Here is a 23,499-nt window from a genome sequence, read left to right as displayed (position 1 = left end):
GATTCCTGGACTTGTTTGAGCAAATAAACACATGAAATGAACCTTCTGGTTCCTCAGCAGTGCTATTAAAGTAACCCGTTTTTGTCTTGAATATTGACATCTACCCAGCATTGACATGTGAATTATTAGTATTTGGGTAAGTAACCTAGTTTAAGGTGGAGCGCATGTTGCAGTACCGCTGTCTGCTGCTGGGTGGCAGCAGAGCACTGCACCAACATCAGAAGAAACGGTGAATTTCTTTTTTATTCTCTCCCTCTTTGCAAATTATTAGAGCGCCACTTTGGCAGATATCCATCTGCAGCTTTTGCTTGTTCCATTTTCAATCTCCTTTTTTTTTCTAAAGCTTTATCTTTTTGTATACGTAAGGTTATTAAGCTTAACAATGTGCACCCAGTATAGTAACCACTGGACAAAAAGCCTTCTGGAGATTTAGTAAGTCACACTTGGAAAAAAAAAAAGAGCTTGTACTTTTGTCCTTATAGACTGAAGATTATGTAAACTGTGTGTTTTTGCACTGTTGCAAAAGCCTGACATTTGTTTTTAAAGACACGGTCCAAATTAGTAAAGTATTAAATCAAATTGCTCCACTTGAGCGTGTTTATTTGTGTCCTCATACTCTCCTTGGACAGCGTCCTTCAGGGACTTGCTGTAGCTGTTGACAATGTGGTTATTCTCAGAGATTATCTTTCACCTTCCGTTATACATACCAGGAATAAGGAATAATAAGTAGTCCCTTAGCAATGGCTCTTCTGTAATCATAAAGGGAACAATACCAAGCGCATGTAACACAGTAATAAAGAGAAACGTCCTCTTGTAAAGGCTTCCAAAAACAAGCCATCGGGAACGTTCACACCAAACGTTCCCGATGTCGTCTCTCCTTCCTTTTAATTTGTATCCCGAATGAGCTGCGCTGCCCGAGGTGACCCTCACGTGTCGACCAGCACCCAATCTTCTTGTGAAACCAACCGCTGTGTTATCGAAGGCCGGCCTCAGTCGGGGTCAAGAGCAGCTTGTGTTACGTGAAACAGAAATATAAAAAAAAATTAAAAAAATCATCAAGGATTCAAGAGTTGGACTGCATAAAAAAGTTGTTTCCCCCCCCACGATCCTTTCCTTGAATATACTTAGATCTATAGCTTCTATTCTTTGGACGGTCTGGAACAACTCAACACATGTATTACGGTGTTCATCAGGTTTGTGTGTTTTTTTTTTAATACGTAAAAGGACCCATAACGGTTTAGCTCAGACAACTTGTATAAAAAAATAGAAAGAAAGGAAAACATTTGGATTTGGAGGGAGGTCGGATTAGAGGAGGATGAGTCTTTGTGCCTCAGCTGTCGTCTGGTTCTCTCTCGTAAAAGTTAAAAGGACTCAAAAACACATTTAGAATCAAACGCACCCAGCGATAGATTATCCTACGCCACATAGTGAGGTTACAGTGTGTGTGTGTGTGTGTGTGTCTTTCTCCCCTCTTTCCAAAGGTGAACTGCAGTGGAGGCCCCCCCGGGTCCTTCTAATGGTCTCTGCTCTCTGACCAGGTTGTCTCGTTTCATCTTTAAATCCCCATTAATACATAAATTAGGGATTTGTAGCACGCTCCCCACACACAGAAACACACACACACACACACAAACACCCCGCGTCTGTTCCTGACTAATTAATCGGTGTTTTGATCCAGACAAAGTGTTGAGGTGGGTGTTTTTTAGAGGGGGAGAAGGTGAGAGCCTTTCTGCACTTTACACCGGCTTCTTACATTTTGTTTACGTGCTAATTAATGCTGGTAAATATCTATGTTCACTGTATACAGACTATTACTTAAAAATCACTTAAACCACACAGAGACTGGGGCTCAGAATGTGACATTTATTAGCATAAATACTTCTGTACATTCTCAACAACATCATAAACAACGTTATCATGGGCACAGGGCACAGAATAAGAACTAACAAATAAGAACTAACAGTTTCAACACGATATTTCACACGTTAAAAAAGGAAAAAGGACGAAGCAGTTAGGAAGGAGGTCAGAGGAGACGAGGAAAGGTCTTCATGCGTCGGCTGTCGTCTGGACTTTGGCTGCTCTCTCCTTCAGTTTCTCGGCATAAAACTTAAAGGACTCCTGGAAAGACAAAGAAAGACAATTAAGTATTGAAGATATACCAAACAAGTACAAGCAATGTGTGTGTTTTTATATCTCGACACACTCTACTACTACGACAACAGTCGGGGCTTTTTATGACTTCCCATACACGCCACAACATTTACATTCCAGTTGTCAAAGCCACCATGAGCGGGACGGTTCTCCTCTCCCTCTCCTTGCAGCTCCTGCGGCTCCCTTTTGCTCATAAAACCGAGCATCACTCAACTATCGTGACGTGCGGTGAATAATGCAGCAGCTTCTCTGCACTGCAGGTGAGCCGAGGGAAGGTAAGAGGTGGGCTTCGTTCTACACCTGCCTCCAGGGGACAGCGCATTAAAGTGCTGGAGCTGGGAGGGTTGTGTGTGTGTGTGTGTGTGTGTGTGCGCACAAGTCCTCTGCCAAAAATAGAGCTCCATCAAGTTACACAATGTGCAATGTGCTGAAATGCTCAAAAACAGTAAGCGCCACAAACAGAGAGCGGCTATTGCAGTGACACCATCTCGGTTACACAATATAGGTACTCTGACGCACGCGCACACACACACACACACACACACACACACACACACACACACACACACACACACACAAAGCAACAAACAGTAGGGTAGCTGCAGTCAGACCGCTCTGTCACATTAGCGCGGCGCTCACAGACCACAGCGTGCACGCACGCACAAACAATGGTGTGCGTTTGGATGCCAGCCGGACAACTGCCAGCACCCGTTAGGAACGTGCGATGGGTGCTGTGTTGGTATTTGAGCACAGATCTGTTCATAATATGTTGTTGATATCTGCCTGGTTATGTCAATATGGATTGCAGTGTGTGTGTGTGTGTGTGTGTGTGTGTGTGTGTGTGTGTGTGTGTGTGTGTGTGTGTGTGTGTGTGTGTGTGTGTGTGTGTGTGTGTGTGTGTGTGTGTGCGCGCGCGCTTTATCGGCTGTGTGCAAGTGTCTGCAATACATTTGATAACAGATAAATGCTCTGCTATTGTTTGGCTTATGAGACAATAAATTCAATTTATTTTTCATAATTCTTACCAAAAAGGCCATTTCCTTCCATCTCAAACCTTTGGATTATCACTGAACAAACTATTAACGTTTATTGAGAAACAAACAGATTAAATCTGTTTTCAGAGCTGCTTTGAGTGCAGAATAATAGTTTATATTGAAAGTGTTCTGTTACCCAGAGTGCTGGCACTCATTCATACTCTCCTACCTCTCAACCTTTGCTGCGTGTTGCTCAAGATTGTTATTTTGGGCTTTAGAAAATTAAAATAAAGTCACAATTTCTTTGTGGGACTTTGGAGGAAGATCACTTATTTTTGTGACTAAATTGTCTTTTGATGATTACAAAAAAACCCCCCAGCAAGTTCAATCACATTTGCAAACGATTAATGTAGAGCATCCTGTGTGTGCGTGTGTGTGTGTGCGTGTGTGTGTGGACTCACAGGTGGCTCAGTGAAGGGCGCGGTCTCGCCTGCATCCCGGTAAAGCCCAGCAAGTCTTTTGAGTGACAGTTCGTCCGCGACCACCCCCTCCTCCTTCATCTGCTCAAGCAGAGCCTTGGCCGATGACAAGTCTTTATCCAGAACTGCCCGACAAAAGGGAAAGTGATGAAACAAAAGACTTATTGTGGCAAAAAAAAACTTTTGCTCAACTGGACATTACTAAAAAGAATATTATAGCATCATATTTCATCAAAAAATTGGTGCCAAGAACTGAAATACTTGGTCAAACGGTTACCAGAGTAATTAACGAGCACCTTATCTTACATCTTTTACAAGAAGCACTTGTGTAGACCAAGTAGAATAGAACGTGTTTTGAAAGAGCTTATCTTAATCTTAATTTGGAAAAATAAAGCGTTGTAAATCTCGAATCTGTAACTGATAAAACTTAGATGTTCTGTTACAGTAAACCCTCCTGAAATTGGGTGGTTGTGGGTATCAAAGAAACAAAAGTGGAAAGTAAAGTCAGGTCGAAGAAGAGAAAGAAAAAAAAAAAAACGGAGAAAAAAAAAAAACGCCTCAAAGACAAAAAAGTGCAGAACATCGCTAAATGCGTCCCCGATGGCTGCCTCCACCGACCAGCTAGCCGATGCTAATTAAATAGTCATGTCCGCTCATCTCTGGTGTGACGAGGCACGAAAGAGGGGAGGCGAGAGGGTGAGGGCACGAGGAGGACAAAAAAAAGAGACTGACATGAGTGAAAAAGGTTGCGAGGTCAAGAGAACGATGGGGGGGGGGGGGGGGGGGGAAAGAGGAGGAAAAAAAGTTGAGTGGTGGTCTGTGTCGCAATTAGCACGCTAGGCTAGCCAGGACAGCTAACTCATTAGAGGACATGTGTTCTCCTAACCCCTGCATGTCTGCACACACGTTGACCTGATGCATTGTTAATGTGTCCGCCTGCTGCACCAGACAAGACCGGTGTGTGTGTGTGTGTGTGTGTGTCTTACCATGGCATTTCATGAGGTACGGGTACAGCACCTCCTTCTCAGTGAAGTCTGGAATCAGGCTCAGCAGGGCCTTGATCTTTCCCACCTGTGCACGCAAACACTAATGTAAGTTAGTAAAAGAAAAACCTGATCATGGACCAACTTGAAATGGTTACAGATGTGATTTTACCTGTCCAGGACTCTGAGCCTTCTGAGATAAGAAGGACACCAGGAAGCTCTTCTGCTCAGCCACGCCGTGACAGCGCTGCAGCGAGACCACAGGGACAAAGGAGACGTGAGACACGGCATGGTTCTGGACGAGACCCTCCAACCTGAGCTCGTCATGCGTGAATACAAATGCCCCCCCCCCGCCCCAACACACCCACATATTCACAGAAACACCTGCACACCTACGCTGAGGTTAAAGGTCGATTGTGGATATAACAACGCCTGGTTTCTTAGTGATTTGAATGCCACGTCAACGGAGCATAATTATGCTCCCGTAGTTATATTGAAGGTCATAGCCAGACATTTTCATTCATATTACGGGGGGGGGGGGGGGGGGGGGGGCTCTCAGGGCGGAGTGTGTTGTGTTGTTTGGCTACATAGATAAAACTGGCACGACATATCCAGTACTTAGTGGAGATGTAATACAAGTGTAGCCTAAGCCTGAGCTGTTCACTGCCTGCAGAGCTTTGAGACCTGTAGCAATTACCCAAAGAGATGATAGACAGAAAGATTTAAACTGACATTAAATATTCATTACACAACATAAACAGATTGAAATAGAATCTCTGAAGTCCGCGTTCACCAGAATATGTAGTGTGTGGGACATTTATCGTGCTATATTTATATTTGAATAAAGATTTATTTTATAATTGATCTACATCTACAATATGTCGCTAATTGACCTGCACACAAACACACTATATCAATGTATGGGAAGGGATGCTGATCTAAATGAGTGAATTTATAATAAGTAAAAAGTCATTTTGTTGCACTACACTTTAATGATACGATGTATATATATTATGATGAAGACGAATGTACTTATTTTCTGCATCAAATGCAAATTCATGGTCATAAATGTTATAAAATGCAGTTTTCTGGATTTTTTTGTTGATATTCTGTTTCTCACTGTTAAAATACATCCACCCTTATAATTATAGATCACACATTTCTTTGCAAGTGGCCAAACTTGCGAAATCGGCCGGGGTTCAAATACTTCTCCCCACTGTATGTGTAGGCAAGTTTATTTTTTTTTCCCTGGCTGAGCGGCGATGAAATCCAATTACTATCCAGTCGTAAACTAACGTGTTTCACTCTGCACCTCGTACAGAATTTAAGGCGAGTGGCCTGCGAGGCTTTTAACGGGATGACGGACACACACACACACACACACACACACACACACACACACACACACACACACACACACACACACACACACACACACACACACACACACACACACACACACACACACACACACACACACACACACACACACACACACACACACACACACACACACACACACCAAGTTGCCTTCTTTCGGAGTCACCCAGCGGCAGAGAAGCTCGCGTACAATCAGACAATTAGGCCAAACCAACCCTGTGCCACTTCACTCCACTCAGCTCAGCTCTCCCTCCTGTTATGCCGCCCCCTCCCCCCTCCCTCCCAAAGGTGACGCCACAACCGGCCCGGGCCTCCTGTCTGCTCCTCACACATACTGCCTAAAAGCTCCGGGTACCCAGGGGACGCCGCCCCCCCTCCCCCCTCCCCCCTCTGCTCCCCCGTCCCAACACACACGAGCCTGTAAGGCGTCATAGAGGCCTCGCGGCTTTCACCCCTCTCGCTCCGCCCTCCTCCCCCGGGTTCATCCGGGGTCACATCGGCGAGGTCCGGACTTACAAAACTCAACACAACTCCTTTGGCGGCTGCAGTTTGGAGCGAGTCTTTGCAGGAGGATGCACCTGCACTTCAACTCTCAGACTCCACGGTCATCGATTTAGGAGCTTCGTTTTCATGTCACACGTTTTGTCATTTAATATTTAAATGTTGAGTCTTTACACTGCTGACTAGCAGCAGGGGGTCATCTGATGGGGTCAGTATGGACTCCATATTTCTATACTTCTTTACACTTCTTTTTTTTGACTAATCTATTTTGTTCTGCTGCTCACAGCTACAGTTATGTTGGACCGCCAAGCTTCTACGTTAGACATCAATTTAAAATGTAAAAGAAATAACATCTCACAGCCTCTATCCATCTCTTCTTGATTTCTAATATGAAAAAAACAGATATTCTTAAATAGTTCTTTCATCTTGAGCTCCTATCACGTAGTGTGGGGGAAACAAGCAATATTATTGCTTTAAGATAATGTAATCCATAATTTGTGTTTAAATAGTGATGAAGATGAGAGTAATGTATCTGTTCATTAACATTCATGCTAGTCAGACATCCCTGTTTAAAGATTGAGGGATAATCATTGGAGATCCCGGGGAGGAATGAAGAGCATAGGAGGGGGTCTAACACTTGCTGTTCTACTTTGTATAACAATTACATTTAAAATATAAGGCCATAGATTTATCTGTTTGCATATTAACTGTAAAACTACTCAGATTGGGTTGCATTGAGAGCCCTTTGTACACTTTGATCGGACCTGTTTTGCTGCAAAGTTAAGAAACCCAAAACAAACGCATCAGCAGGGTGAAGAGTTTCTTGATCTTCCTCTTGTCCCTCGCCCCTCTGGCTATAAATCATATCTGGGGTCCCCGGGCTCACGGCAAAGTCATTGAGCTGTAATGTGTGAACGGTGCTAAATAAGTGAAGTGGTAGGGGGCCCATTTCAGACCACCACACTCAGGGTGGAATGTGGGGAAGCACTTCCTGATATAAATGTGAGGCCGGATGAATAAGTCAACGGCTCCATCCTCACTGGGGTCTGACGACTGGACCAAAGCATCACCAGCTCCCTTGATGATTTTCTTTTTTCAGATTTTAATTACTTTGATGTAGTCATTTAAAATGTAGTCACCGAATGCCCCTGATGATTTAAAATGTAGTTTAAGTGGCCACAAAAAGTAACTTTTTACTCTTGGTGTGCAGATTCAACCTAAATAAAGACTCCAACCGGCACTTGGTGGTTTGAAAATGACCCTCAAACACGAGTTTCAGACGGATCCATTTTGGTAACAACTACAAACTGTTTTGATCATTCAGAGGCAACACTCCTCTCTCTCTTTACACAAACACCACATGGGGAGGAATAAATACAAGCGTGATGAAGAGCAGTCCAACCTGTAAAACAAGGATTTCTTCACCTCATGTATAAATAATCATGCTGGGGAAGTGAGCGACAACAGCGAGTAATGCATCTTAATGCATTTGCATGAATGCCGGTCCATTTCCCCGCAGAATTAAAACTAAAGCGTATCTCAACTCGGCCTCTGTGGGGCGCAACCAAACACGTATGAAAACACACACACACACACACACACACAGGAATACTCACGGCCAACATGAACTTGGCGTCCTCGACTTTGTCCATGTCCAGCAGCCGCAGGAAGAGGTCTGACGCTGGTCTGTAGCAGGCGAAATGGTTGGCCAGCCGCTCTGCCATCGCACTCACTGAAACACACAGCATCCATGGTCCAACTCACTAAAGGTTTACACCTGGATCGCACCTCTCTTGGTGTCATTTTGCTCATGGTTTTTTTATACTTAGTGTTCTCATTTCTTTCAATCCACATGTAAACACCAAGTGTGTGTGTGTGTGTGTCTTACACTTGTCTAAAGCTTTGTCATTGTCATCTTCCAAGACCTTCCTGAAGACGAAAGAAATACTGGGGTTTGTGCTGTCTGGACTGGTGAAGACTGCCTCCAGCAACTCCACCGCCGAATCCACGTCACCGCTGAGGGGCGAGGGGGAGGAGGAGTCAAGGTTAAGTTCATTAAAGAGTAGATCCAAAAACAACACATGGCCATGTTTGATCTCAAGAAAATAAGGGAACAAACAGAGTGGGAATGATTAGGCAGTAAAACATGTTTGTTGTCCAATCCCCACGCACAACAACTATTTAGATCACACGTACCCTTGTTATGTGGACAAACACTTCTTACTGCATTACATGTAAATTGGGTGGGATACCAATGTTCAACTTAGAACTTACTGGAGATAATGGGCTGGGAGCAAAGCAATACATTTAGTTATCAACCCTTTGGGGGCAAAATAGATGCTCAAGGTATATTAGATAGAAGGTATATTAGAACTGGGCAGCTTAAAGAATAATTAATAATACATTGAAAGACTTTGACATTTTTATAATTTAGTTGTAAAATGATATTGGTTTGATTTCTCATCCTCCAACTAAGTGCAAAGCAACTCTTTCTTCCCCTGATGCGCGCACACACACACACACACACACACACACACACACACACACACACACACACACACACACACACACACACACACACACACACACACACACACACACACACACACACACACACACACACACACACACACACACACACACACACACACACACTTTTCTGCTGAGGTTGCCTCAGCCAAACAAAGCCCGCACACCAAAAGCGCTACAAATCTCAAACAACTCGATGTGGCACCCCCACCTCGCTACTAACACTTTACGCTCCCTGCTCCCTCCCCACTGTCAGCAGTCGCAATGAATATTTAACATACAGGGTGTGTGTTTATACATGTGAGAGCGTCCAGCGGTAGGAGGGGGGGACGTATCTACACTGATTGTTGCGACTGGGACCGTCTGAATAATTCAGCGGGGGGCCCCTCTAAATGCGCCGCCTCATTTTTTTTTCTTTTCCCGGTCCCGGTCGCCGTTTCCGCCCCGGCTCTTAACCAGTCAGCTCGACTCAGACGCGAGCGCAGGGGGGGGGGGGGGGGGGGGACGGACGCACGTGTCAGGGCCGCTCAGAGCGCGCCCGCCCGGGGGTCAGGGTTCAAGGCGACAGGCCGGCGCCGCGATGGCCAATCGGGCGTGAGGCCTGTCGTTGCCGCTCCCTCGCCTCCCGCTGTCCCTTCCCGAGGCCGGCGCGGCGCGGCGCTCGGCGCTAATGCGGGCGAGTGGCGCGATGAAAGTTTGATGGCGCCGGTGCGCTTTGTGCATTTATTCTCTGTTGTTTGAGAAGCGACAAAAGGAAGCCTTGAATAATCCTATTACGCCGGTGTTTCCCATTTGTACTTTGACGCCCTGTGAGCTTTTACTTTAAGAGCGTGTCAACGCGGGTCTTGTCACACTCGGCTCATGCTGTTGCATTGAGCGGTTTATCTCTGCGTGCGGCTCTGTAATACCAACACAGAATAAAAAGACTTCACATTGGATCACGAATCAAGTCAGAAATTTAAATTATTCTGCTTTGTTCGTGCAACGGTTTCCATCCGCAGCCATTTGTTTCTCTGTTTGATTGTTCTTCTGGAGGTGAAGGAGAGATGAGGACCACGTTCTACAAACGTGAGCTTTAGGGAAATGGCAAGCAGCTCGTGCCTAGATTGGACTCAAACGTGACGTAAATCACGAGACCAAAGCCCTTTGAGTCGATGGCTTTATTGAAACCTCCCAACTTGGACTTGTGTGAACACAAGTTGAGTGTTCGTCTGCGCTTACTTCTTGATGTGAGCCAGGGCCGTGTTGTTGACAAACACCATGCTGGACAGGTTGAGGGTGGCGCCGAGGCCGTTCACCAGCGATTCCACTTCCCGGATCCCCGCCACGTCGCCATGGTTACCCAGGGCCTGGACCAGTCGGGTGACGGCGAGCTGCGAGGGCACGTAGTTCGTCTGCATCATAGACTTCAGTTTCTCCAGAGCCTCTGTGGAGCAGTGCTAGAGGTGAGTGTGTGTGTGTGTGTGTGTGTGTGTGTGTGTGCGCTAAACCAATGGTCTGTTTGTCACCTTTAGACTGGTCTTTCTTGCTGAGTGAGACGATGAGCAGATTGGTGGCGATGTCACTCAGACTGAAGTGTGGCAGGTGAGACGCAGCACTGAAATCGAGACACAAATGAGTTCTTTGCCAAATGGAAACACTTTGGTTAAGTTTCATTTTGACCTTTTTAAGCTTCCGGATGGCAAAACCACCTACAACTCGAACGGTGGCCAACACGACGACATTGAGTCGGACTTTGATAATTTGCTGTCTTTAATGCAATCCTATTGCGATGGAAGAATACATTATTTCACACAATTAGAGAGATGCTCCATACGAGTTATTATTATTGAAATTCAATCCCATTTAATCCCTAAAAATGGACCCTTTAAAATAGTCTGATGCAAAAATGCGTTCATACCAGACTGCAAACGCCCTACTAGATCTTCTGACTTTAGGGTTGATATTGTACTCCACCATGAATATCTCTGTGACATCTCAGTCTTCAGCACTGAGGCTATTATAAGGCATCACATTCAAAAACTCATTAGAATTTACACAGATCGAGCGGATAAACACATGAGCAGAGAAACCGAACAATGGGAACAAATGTGATTGACAGCCAGTCTGAGCCTCTTGTAAAGCGCTTGTTGTAATAATACAGACATCAAACAGTTGATTACTTCCTGCTGAGCCGCTGCACACGTGTGTTTGTAGATCTGTGTGGATTTTTTTTTTTTACGCGGCCTCCTACATCCCCCCCCCTCCGCTCTACCCATTTGCTGTCCTTTTCAGCCCTCCTCCTTTTCATTTCTTTGAGACTAAAACCTCAATCAAGCTCGCCTCTCGTCTTTTTTTTCCTCCCTTTTAAATTGTTATTATAGCCCTGAAACTAGATTAATCCGCCCGCTCAATTGAGCATCAGGGTGGCAATCCTTATCACCACGGCGACACCAGGCCGGGCAGCATCCGCCAAGCCGCAGGTCCCCGGCGGTAACGGGGGTCGCCGAACGGATCGCCGCGGAGACCGAGCAGTGGGGTCCAAATTATTCTTATCGGGTGGAAGAAAGCCTCTAGAGGCCGCCTCGCTTCTCCTTCGAGGGTTATTGTACGAAGCCAACATCCACCTCTTCCTCTCTGTCTGTCTCATCACTCTCTGCCAATCCCTTAATCTTACCATAAGCACCCTGCTGCTCAATTCTGTCCAGATTACCCCAAAACAAACACACACACACACACACACACACAGACAGAATTAATGCCTACAGCGCCTTCATTAACCTCGTACCTGATTAAATCTAGCCCTCCTCGCCTCGTGCACTCCTCCTCCCCACGTTCTTTTATTTTTTATCTCCTTCCATCCTTCCCATTTCCATCTTCCACTCTCCTCTCAGCTCATTTCACTTCTCATTTAGAGTGCGGATAAACGAAGCTTTGAGGCAGGGATGCCGTGAACCAATTCAAACGGAGGCTGGAGATGGGTTATCGCTTGTATTGCCTGCCGCTTGTTGAAACAGGGGTCTCAAATTGATACGATTATTTCTCATAACATAAGAGAGTGAACCATGTAGAGAGCAGAAAACAGGGTAGAGGCCGATAGTGTAATGGAGGTTTTCCCCTCATTTCTCTACAAATGAGTAACTATCCGTTCTTTCAGAGTATCATATTATCTCTTTTTTTGTTCTTAACACTTCATCTGTGCAGCGAGAGAAAGTGATATAAAGAAAGGGACAAAAGGAGATAAAGAAAGGGAGATTACCCAAAAGAACAAACCGAGAGGATCAGGGCGGCGCTAAGCCTCGGTCTCTAATACCTCCGCCTACCCATTCGTCTCCAGACTCGACCCCGGAACACAACACACGATACATTACTAATTGGAAAACAAAAACTAATCGGCACACCCAAACGTTTGTGTGTGTGTGTGTGTCTCTCTTTGGGGTTAGAAAGAACCCCCTGTTCATATCCAGCAGGGCTGAGTGTGATCACTTTTTAATCCTCATGTCTATCCAAGGGATGGAGTTCTAGCCCGAGTGTGACCCGGTGCCACACGCCGAAGAGACGGAGCAACAACCACACAAAGTAGCACGTTAACAGAGAAATGTCAGCGAAGAAGAGACGGCGCCTTTGTATTTAGATGCCGTTTACAGATGTGGTGTCGTTTTCCCGGTGTGGAATGGATTAAATGAAGGAACTCACATGTCCCTGACGGCCATGGCGTCTTCAATGGATCCCTTGGCCAGCAGGGCGCGGATCACATGGTCGTAAGTGCTGGGGTCCAATGCCACGCCCTTATTATTGACCTCCTTCAGCATCTTATAGGCTTCTGTTCAACGAGAGAACGAAAGAAAGAAGACGTGGATCAAGAAAAGCCAGCTTCCGAGAGAATGTTCATATTATGGGATTAATTAGTCATCCAGGAACCTGTTTTAACAAACTTGGCTACAGAGGTGAAGTACAGTGGCTATATTGATCAAATGAATTTGGAATAAATTGATCCCTTCGTCAGGTATTCCAAACAGCAACATAAGTTTGAAGCTCCAGCAATAATAAAATATGCGTATACCCATTTTTGAATGAAAACCTCATCTCAATCCTCACTATTTCAGGCACAAAAAGAGCCATCTCAAATTTCTATTGATATTGAGTAGAAATTTAAATGAGTAAAAATACAAATACTTTTTTTTCTCTCAAAGTTACTCACTTAACACAACCTACTCAGTAACATCTGGGAAGCTCCAAAAGATCAAGAAACAAACCAAAAGACCTTCCAATGGAAGCATTGCACACCTCAGACAACAAGTCTCGTTTGTCATGAGGGAGGAACCCACTGGGACCACCTGCTGCTTACCGCTGGCCTTGGCCCGTTTGCACATGGCCATCAGACGGGTCTGGAACTCGGCCCCGCCCTCGGCGGTGGACGGGGGGGTCTGCGGCGCCTTCGCCTGCTGTGTGGCGGCAGCTGGCGTGTACCACGTCTGGAAATGAAGCGCAAAGAGAAAGCAGGGATGAATCTCAAAGTCACGGCTTCATCCAGCGTGCAAACACACACACACACACACACACACACACACACACACACACACGTGTTCTGGCAATGAGCTGGTGTGTGTACGGCTGCAATAAAGCCGGGCGGGCAGGGCAGGGTCCCCTCGATGCTCAGCCACCCGTGTGGCAGTGAGGAGAGGGGGTTAAGCTGTATTGGCTAGGGGCAAATTAGGTCTGGCACCCCAGGGGCAAAACGAAAGTGTGTGTGTGTGTGTGTGTGTGTGTATCGAAGCGGCGGAGTCAACTCAAGAGTCCCTGGGGGTCACAGAGTTCATCGCTTCAGGCCAGAGCAATCACTTCCTGTCCCATCATGCTTCGGGCTTTTGGTCGCATAAAAGGGGGGAGAAAAAGAAAAAAAAAGCAATGCGACGCAGGAATAATATATATATATACATATATATATATATATATTTTTTCACATCATCTCCACTTTGTCTCTTTTGGGGCGAATGCAGACGAGGCCACGGGCACACGTGTCTAACCAGGAATCCAGCGGCAGCCATATGGTGGCATTTAGCTGCTGGCGAAATTAGTCTGGCATTACAGATTTACAGACAGATCAAGCCGTAATTCCTTTCACCAGCCAGCCGGCCTGATTGACCACACTTCAGATCAGAGCCTCAATCCTGTTTCCTCTGCATGTAATGAACAGAGGCTTAAAGTGGAGCAGGGGCGAGGGCTGCCTGGAGCGGGTAGTCGATAAGAGTCTTTTTTTGGGGGGAGGGGGGGGTTAGCCCCTATGATGAGAGGTTGGGGTCGCGGCTTGCTGGTAAAATCTATGCCCGTGTGATTATAATTGAGAACGAGGCAACTGCGTTTCAAATGATGGGAGATGAGCTTCAGTTAATATTACACTTCCAATAAAGCTCCCTGTTATATCAATACAGGACATTTTATGCTTGACCTACTTCAACTGTGTGCAGACTACTACATTAAAGTTATTTATGGATTTATTCTTTCATTCATTAGTGATAATAGCTCAAGTATTTCTGCCCCTTTGTTGTCAGAATCATAAAGGTTTGGCTGCAGTGCAAAACCTCTGCGTTGGGATGTTAGATAAAGTACTCTATTTGATCGAGGAAAACCTTTAATAGTATCTATTCAAACCCTGTACAATACGAGGAAATAGTATGACAATCAAAATGTTGCCACAGCGACAATCTACAATTGTCTTTTATACGACAAAACCTCCAAAGTGATAAAAATGTACGGTGCCTCGTGCTTGCGAGTCATCTCTTTGGGAACCTCTTTTGCTTTCAGTTCGTTCGGCTCCAACCTCCAAACAGTGCGAACCTTCTGGTCATCATTCCTCTGAGCAGCAGATCTGTCTGCGTCACTGGGACGTACATATTGGGTAGGCAGGGTTTTTACCTCGGGCACCTCGAAGGGCACCTCTTTGCCATTATTCTTCAAGATGTCTGCCAGCATCTGCAGGGTCCTCTCCCTGGGAATGACGTTGTTCTCCTGCATCTTCGTCCACACCGCTTCTGCCTTCTCGCAGTTGTTCTGAACCTCTGAAACAAAAACAAAAACAAAAAAACGTGGTAAACGGTGTTTTCTTGGTCAGTCCACGTCGCTTCAGTCTGCACCAGAGTCAGACGATGCCTTCCATGCCGAGAGGGCAATCAAAGCACTAATCTGATCAACTGACTGACCCTCAACTATGCTGTAATTTAGGAAACACTAACTAGGTGTGTGCGTGTGTGTGTGTGTGCGTGTGTGTTCAGACTGTGTGAGGATCAGTCGAAAGGAAGAGAACAAGACATTGGTGTGATTGTTGGAGTGGAGAGCAGAGCAGATAACAGCTGTGATTGGAGTGTTAAAGCTGATTGTCAACCCAATACCCCAACTTCCCTGCAGACACACACACACACACACACACACACACACACACACACACACGAGAGAGAAAGACTCACTGCAGAGCCGAAGGACGTAGCTGTACATCTCGTCTCTGTCGCACTCAAACAGCTTGTCTGTCATGTCTACCATCTGCTCCAAGGTCTCCATCTACACACACACACACACAAACACAACGTATACAATTTAAAATTGGATTTCTTTGGTGAATTTCTGTGTGTGTGTTTGCATGTGTGTTACCTGATTGGAAGAAATGCATTTCTCTGCATACCAGTTCAGGCGTCCGGGTCGTGCCCTCAGCCCAGGGGTCTATGGAGAAGAGTTAAAAAAAAACTTAAGGATTTCTCCGGGAAGAATCCAGAGAAAAGATGAGTGACGCCATCAGAATGGGGGTAAACGCGTCCAGGAAAAAAAATAATACTGAATCATGAATATAGATCGAAGCAGACTCATCCGGCCTAAATATGGCTATTAGTTGATGTACAGCAATTATATTTTAGGATCAATAGATGGATTTATCATCGGATGAGTGAATTAACTGATTTTATCTACTTCACTTAAATAAATTACTTATATTTGTATCTCCATCTACAATGTGAGGACAACAATTATATTAATAAAGAAGCCTATTCATAAATAAATCCACTTACGGCAAATTTGTGGTCATTTTGATTAATCTTGTATCCAGACACTAATATATACAGACATATATTGAGACTAAAAAAAAAAAAAAGGAAGAAAATGTACTCAACGCTTAAAACGGGGACATTGGATGGAACAATATATGAACCGGGACTTTATCAATGATGAGAATATTTTGGTATTGCATTTCCAAAACAATCATTTATTACGGTTATGAAAATCTTCTATAAAGCTTTGAGTGGACACTTATTTTTCTGAGCGAGCCGGCTCAGAGGAGATAGCAAAAAAATAATAGTTTGGGTGCAACATTACGAGTTTGAAAGAGAACACAGGTTTAAAAATATACAAGTATTAGATGAGTCTCAACTGTCATGGATGTGTTTGTGTAGAACATTTAGGACGACGATATGCAGATAGACAAGAGTGAGGGATGTGAAATGAGCGCTGACATCACTGATCTGCAGGCTCGGGTAGATTTAGCCTGATATGAGGAGGCACTAGATGATTATCATCGTGGAAGAACAGTGATCAGGATTTCATCAGTCTCTTGGGGCTTTGATACAATCTGAATAAGACTAGGATTGAGAAATCTTGCTCTTCCTCTCTCTGGTAATCCGGGTAAAAAGAGAGAGAGAGAGAGAGAGAGAGAAGCAGCTCTGCCGGGAAGTTAATCTGAACGAGGATCAACGCCGCTCAATCCCCGCTGGCCTCTTTGATGGGAGCCCATCTCACTGCGAGGGGGTGGAGGGGGGGGGGGGGGGTGGGAGCCAAGAAAAGACGGCCTTCATCCCTTCCACCGACCATCATCGTCCCCGCTCCCAATCCTCTCCATCCCTCCCTCTTCCTCCAAAGCTCCTGCTCAGTCTCTTCCCCCCCCCCCCCCCCCCCCCCCCTGCCTCCGCATCCCTCCATCCCGCCCAGGCATTATGTTCTTACCCGACCAGCCAAAGGGACAAATTAAAATGTGTTGCACTCTCTCTATCAGTCCGTCTAATCTTCTTAGAGACTAAGGCCTGGAGTGCAAGTGCTCCATCCTTTTGCCTGCGATTCCCCTTCACTTGGTAAAGTCTTGAGGGCTCGAAGCAGCCCCCCCTGCACACACGTGTGCACACACACACACACACACACACACACACACGTTTGGGATTTTGAATCCGTCAGGACAAATCTCCCTAATCTGGGCAGAAAACTAAATCCCCAGAAATAAGAAAGCCCATAACTTACACACTAAAAAGAATACAAAGCAAAAAAAGAAGCAAACAGCAGCACGGATACAGTGCACAGACTTTCTGAAAAAGAGAGTCACCTTTAATTGCTTCCCCCTTCTCATCCTTATGTACACGTAAAGAAACAGATAGAGGCAACCCTGTCTCACCTTCACATATGTCACCCCCCCCCACCCCCTCCCTCCCTCCCTCCTCTCCATCTCAATTGCTAATGTTCTAATTCCACTAATCACCTGGCCACTTAGTCCGCACGCGCTCACGGCCCCGAAACCCCCTCTCCCCAGCACAAAAAACACATAATGGCTCGCCACTCTAACCTTGACCAACACACGCGTGCGCCTGCCGCGATAATAGGCCCCGGCCACCTGACAAGCCTCTACCTAACCTTGACCATTTAGCGCAAAATTGGCCACCTTTCTCGATCATTACATTTAATTAGCTGTGATTAATCAGCTGCCAATTATACCAAACACAGGCCGAGGAGAGACACCACTGGACTGCTACTTGACGCACACTGAAGGGGGGGGGGGGGGGGGGAAACAAAAGTATTTGTGTGTTTTTGAGTGTCCGTGTGTGCATATTTGAGAGATGAATATGATTCTATTGCATTATCTTAGTCATATAATGAGTTTAGAGTTCAGAAGGGAACTTTCTACTGTACCCAGGAAGACAGCAGAGCAGGAAACTGATAACTCAGAAACTCAGAACCTCGGGGACTACCTTAAAAGTTAATTTACAGGGAATGCTCACACTCAGACTTTATAGTTGCACCACTCAATACTAGTGTATTAACGATGGATGCTAAATGTGTATGTGATGGCCGTATCAGCACTTGGCTCCTCTGCTCTAAATAAACAACAATACAGAGTTTGCAGAAAACCTTCTGGAAAGCTACGACGTCGTAAAGACAATTGATAATTTTCAAAATAAAAGATTCGGCCCTTTCACGACAACAGGAGGCCGTCACAGGTAAAAGGCGGTTATGAGGGCATGCGCTTTCTTGTTATTGAGGGTGAAATGACCCAACAGATGGGGGCTGAGGCAGCTGAGCTTTTGTCTCTCTCTAACCCACATCTCTCATTGCAAATGGTCCGCAGATGTACATGTTGTCCTCGATTCCATGGCACCCTCAATCTCACACAACACCGGCATGTCGCTGACTCTGTTATAAGAAGGATAACGGCAATACAATCTAGCAGAGGGGGAATGAGAGACACGATAACAACATGTCAATAATATTTAAGAGGGTTTAGAAATCCTCAAGAGGGATAAATCCCTCTTTTAGAGCACACCAGTACACGAGAGAGAGCAGAGTCAGAGTGAGGGGGTTAAGGTATTTTTTTGTTCTCATCCCGATCAAACAACATAATGGCCTTGTTTCCCTTTCATCTGATGTCGGGCTCATCCTCCTATTGGTTTATTCATCAATCTCTCTGTCCCGCTATCCAGTCCCCGATCGCCTATCTAGCTTTTATCCATGTGAAAATCGCTTCTTATCTGCCCATTTGGCCCTCTCTTTCTCCTCACACTAATCTACAAAGCTTACAGCAGGACTTGAGATGACAAAGATATAAATATTCATAGCTACAATAACAATAAAGGGTAAGGCTTTTATATAACGCACGACCACTATGGCTCAAGGCAATTTTGCAGATGTTGTTCTGTTTTTGTCCAAGGCAGCTTCTCCAAGTTTGAGAATCTAATACTTCCATAACATATTTTGATGTTGATTTTTGTTTGCATATAAATCGTGCCCTCTTATTGTTCATTGTTTACCAGGCACATTGTTATCTTATCAGTCTACAATCCATTAATACAAATTGCATTCATTCATTCAAACTTGTCTCTTTATCAAAAGACATTGAATCCGATTTACTATTTATGTAAAACACATCTTTTCACACCAGAAGTCATGAAGTGCAGCTTCAAAATGTCATGATTTTCTATCCGTTATCTCACATAACAGCAATCAACCTTGTGTTTTGATGAAACCGTTTATCCATTCAAGTCACTTAATTTCAAAACTCAATTCCAGGAATAATATCAGAAAACTCAAACCCTTCTTCATCTGGTTGTGTGCGTGTGTGTGTGTGCGTGCGTGTGTGTGTGTGTACCTCAACGATCTTACGAGCCTCGCGGTAGCGGCCCGTCTGCAGGAACCCGAAGAACAGATCGTACAACATGGTCATCTCTCCTCGCTCCTGACTCACAAAGTCCATGGCTGAACAGAAAGAGGGAAATAGAGCAGAGAAAGGTCAACAACAACAACAACAAAAAAGCACGCAAGGTGAACAAACTCGGCGCACAAGTCATCTTCTCCTCCCGATTCCATTATTTGTCACATTGTCCTGGGCACAAAGCAGCCGCGTCAAAGGAAGCTCTCAGACGAAGCCGCGGGTCCCTAAAATGAAAGCCTAAGCTCTCGCCGCAAACTTGCTTAAAGCGCTCTGCTCAGCGTTGTGTGCTATCTCTGTCCAACAGCTTCAGGACAGGTGCCACACACACACACACACACACACACGCACAAAATGCAGCTTCTTAGTTATCCAAATGGACCTGCATATTCAGCTAGGCAAGGGAAGAGAGAGTCATCTCTGACCCTTTATTCGCTGTCATCTAGGAGTCAACGGAAATAACTTTACTCATAATGGCGTGAATCTAATGCAGGGATGTGGTTTGCAGACGAGCTGGAGACCAGCTGGACTGAAGCGGAGTTGCAAGAAATTGCATGTGAATCTTTGATTTGAGGCTTGTCGGAGGGGGGGGGAATAAAGAGCAACGTTTGACTGCACTTTTCCTCCTCCACGTCCCAGGCTCCCGTAGAGCATGACAGAAACCTCGAGGTTAAACGCATGTATTGTACGATGACCCTTTCTCCTTCCAGAGTAGTTGAGCGGTTGCCATGGTTGCCAGAACATCACACACACACAAAAAAAAACCTCTTCATTTTATTTTTTTGTTGACGCTTGAACTCAAAGCAAGGTCAGACATGACAAGGCATCATGTTTTTAAAGGGCTGAGGGCCACTCCTCTCCCGTAGCTCTGCACGTTTTGATGGCTTCGGTGCATTTCTGCAATTATTTCTGACGGTCTATTTTAACGGGCACTTAACACGTACTCACCGCGCCAGCGGGTCGAGTGCGCTTTAAGGTTTATGTTAAACGTCTACCCACTTCTTGTGAGGAAAGTGGGAGACGGAATCATTTGTTATTTCAAGATCCAGTTGTGGGGAGTTGGCCCTGGTTTACTTGTCAGAAAATCATCTTAAAAGTCGTTTTTTGAAGAGGTTGGTGAGGGAGAGGGAGGGGAGGGGGGGGGGGAGGTTGCGAGGTGCTCCGCTGCACGGTTTCAACCTTTATGCACTCCAGAGCCTCTTGCCCCCCCCCCCCCCCCGGCGGCACGTTGAACTTGACCTTTTTCAACGCGCCGCATTCAACCCACGGGGCCGAGCGCTCGGAACGTGTCGGTTGGTTGTGCTTCACCGCTCGCACTCTGCGGCCCTTTTACACACACACACGCCCACACACACACACGCACACACACACACACACACACACACACACACTTTGGTTTGGCGCTTGTTGCGAGCGCGGCGAATGCAAACACCGCGTAGTGACTTTTGATCAATCTCGCACAGGGACAAGTGGTTTGAAGTTAAGAGTGGCCATGGGGAAGTTTGAGGAGCTGCAAGGCTTGACGTTCAACTCGTGTTTGTGTGGTAAACCGCCAAAGTCAATGAGCAGCCAGTACAATGCATTTTAAGATGTAATAACTTCATTTCAATAATCATTTCAGTCACCTCTCTGCAGCAGCTCGGTGTCTCCTTTCTCCATCAGAGCGACGATGATGTCGTGGATGCGAGGCAGGTGGCTGTAGAGCTTCTGACACTCCAGCGCCGCTTCTAGAGCTCCGGACAGGTCCTTACTGAGGACACGTGACCACGCACACAAACAAACAGAACACACACACACACACAGAGACAGACAGTGGAGAGAGCGTTAGGTGTCGGGTCCGTCCAGTCAGTCACGTACGGGGTCGCGTCGGAGAAGAACAGGGAGTATCATGGGTCGTTAACCCCGGTGACCTTCTATTCAAGCGCCGGGACGCCGGGGAACGACGCGGGCCTTTGAAATCATGACAGCACGGCCGTGTGCGGTGGAGCCTTTTGGCCTCAATACATCATTCTCGCACAATTTCGGCGCTCTCTCACACACACACACACACCTGTCGACGCGGTGCTAATACAGCAGACAAAGGGGCTCAACTGATCTTTGCCCTCTCTGCTCAGCTCCTCTACCCAACTTCTCTCAATCCGTCTCCGCTTTTGTCCTTCCCGGACCTCTTTGACCCCCCCCCCCCCGGCCCCATTTCTTCATCTCAATTCCCATGTCCTCTCCACCATCTTCCTTTCTGATTTCATCCTGTCAGCTCTCACTCTCCATCGGATGACCTGCCCCCCCCCCACTTCAGCTGAGCAATTTAGCAGAAGTATAGAAACAACATTAGAGACACCCCCCCCCCCTCCCCTCGCCTCCGCTCCCTGCGTCTCATGTCATCCTTATCTTGCTCAATCTGTCCTCCTGAGCGGACGAACAAGGAAAAGAGAGGCGGGGGGGGGGGGGGGGAGGACGAGTGCGCCTGATGGAGTGATAACAAGAAAAGTAGGGAGACAGAAATAACGAAACGGAAGCGAGGGAACGAGAAGCTGAGAGACAGGCGAGGGAGAGAGACCACTTCAATCCCCTCTATTGTGACAGCGCTGCCATCAATCTGTTGATTGGGTAATTACCATGTCAATCACACAGAGGTCAAAGCAGATAGGGCACCCACGGGGGGGAGGGGGGGGCAGAGTAAGTGAATGGGAAACAGACGGCTGGACTGCGCGGGAGAGAGAGAGAGAGAGAGAGAGAGAGAGAGAGGGAGAGCAAACAGGTATAATTTCTGAAGTGTTTTCTCCTCTAATCAATTAGACAAGTGGACGTGGGAAATGTGCCCAAAAAGAGCAACAACCCGGTACAGACCAAACAGGAAATGGTGCGACCTTGGGTTGAGTCAGTAGCAGAAGAGAGAGAGGTGGGGGGGGTGGGAGGGGGGGGGTAGACTTGAGTGATTAGGGGTCGGAAGGTAAAGAGGTCCGCTAATTGAAATGAAGAGGGACAACATTATTCGGCAGCGCCAGTCAAGAGGCCATTCAACCGCACAACAGCCTGATTGAACAACACAGAGGAGACCAGGAGACATTCGAACAGGGAGAGAGAGCGCGGACATCGAATGGCACAGAGAAGATGGGGGGACGGGGAGGGGGGGGACAATTTACTCTAACCCTTAAAAAGTGCATAAGTTGTTTGTAATTAAGGTAATGTGGTTTGTATGCACAATCCTCTCAATTGTGTGGCGCTCGTTGCTTTTTCACCTGGAGCCACGTTTTGTTTCATCCGTCCCGCGTGTCCACCTCGTTCTTTCCTTCACGCTCCTCAACACACAGCTACTTATAATCCCTCCATCCTAATGAGACATCCTAAAAAAACATCCCATCGCTCAGAAAAAAGAAAAAAAAAGGGGCCTGGTGTTGCAATTAAACCCATCTGCCTTCCTCCCCTATCCCCCTCTCTCCGCCCACCAATCCAGCCCAAAAAAGAGCTAAGGATGTCGAAAGACGGATAATTTCCCCTAGGTACAATTTAACTGTCACTTTGCGTTGCCATTTACTGCGGCGCACGTCCCTGTTAATGTCCTCAACTTTGCATGTCAGCCACTTTCCAGCCAATTAAGCCATGAAAAAAAAAAAAAAAAAAAAAAGGGGGAGCGCTTTGCTCAGTGGAAACCTGAAGGATTAGACAAGGAAGCTAATTCTGCCACCCTTCTTTTTTTTCCTCCCCCTCCATCTCCGTCCCCGTCTTTTGTTCGGAGGAGATCGGCTGCGGGTGGGGACGAGGTGTCGGTGTCTCGAGGACGCCACTGAGACGGCGATCGCGGCACCACTTGTTTAAGGGAGCCCCCTCCCCCCTCCCCCCTCGCCCCCGTACTAGCGTAACACTTCACAATGTTGGGCATAGTAGCATCTTCCCGCGCGCTGTCTAACCCCCTGAATGAGGAGTTAGCGGGACGCGCTACAGACGGGTTTGCCCCGCACGCCACGGAGCGGACGGGCCTGAAGGCGGACGGGGCGGCGCGTGTGATGGGCTGTCGAGGGCTAATCTGCCAGAGGGGTGTTCATTAAGTCATTAGCACTGACGCAGCGATGAGACGG

At 46.4% G+C, this 23,499-nt stretch overlaps 1 protein-coding gene across 1 annotated transcript in view; it reads right to left on the bottom strand.

Moving 5' to 3' along the window:
* Positions 1–1,822: 1,822 nt before the first annotated feature.
* Positions 1,823–23,499, bottom strand: part of lrpprc (leucine-rich pentatricopeptide repeat containing) — a 41,206-nt gene continuing 19,529 nt past the window's right edge. Inside the window, exons 24-38 of the mRNA XM_037464800.2 lie at positions 21,049–21,173; positions 19,364–19,470; positions 15,622–15,690; positions 15,441–15,531; positions 14,893–15,035; positions 13,325–13,451; positions 12,673–12,799; positions 10,506–10,594; positions 10,219–10,423; positions 8,357–8,484; positions 8,085–8,200; positions 4,760–4,834; positions 4,591–4,675; positions 3,587–3,729; positions 1,823–2,118 (exon numbers count right to left, since the gene is read on the bottom strand). Coding sequence (XP_037320697.2) covers positions 2,047–2,118; positions 3,587–3,729; positions 4,591–4,675; positions 4,760–4,834; positions 8,085–8,200; positions 8,357–8,484; positions 10,219–10,423; positions 10,506–10,594; positions 12,673–12,799; positions 13,325–13,451; positions 14,893–15,035; positions 15,441–15,531; positions 15,622–15,690; positions 19,364–19,470; positions 21,049–21,173 — 1,702 coding nt within the window. The 3' untranslated portion in view covers positions 1,823–2,046. The remainder of the gene's footprint in view (positions 2,119–3,586; positions 3,730–4,590; positions 4,676–4,759; positions 4,835–8,084; positions 8,201–8,356; positions 8,485–10,218; positions 10,424–10,505; positions 10,595–12,672; positions 12,800–13,324; positions 13,452–14,892; positions 15,036–15,440; positions 15,532–15,621; positions 15,691–19,363; positions 19,471–21,048; positions 21,174–23,499) is intronic.

Source organism: Pungitius pungitius, chromosome 13, assembly GCF_949316345.1.
Source record: "Pungitius pungitius chromosome 13, fPunPun2.1, whole genome shotgun sequence".
Classification (NCBI taxonomy): domain Eukaryota; kingdom Metazoa; phylum Chordata; class Actinopteri; order Perciformes; family Gasterosteidae; genus Pungitius; species Pungitius pungitius.
The sequence above is the reverse complement of the archived record's forward strand: the minus strand, read 5'-3'. Positions and strand labels throughout refer to the sequence as shown.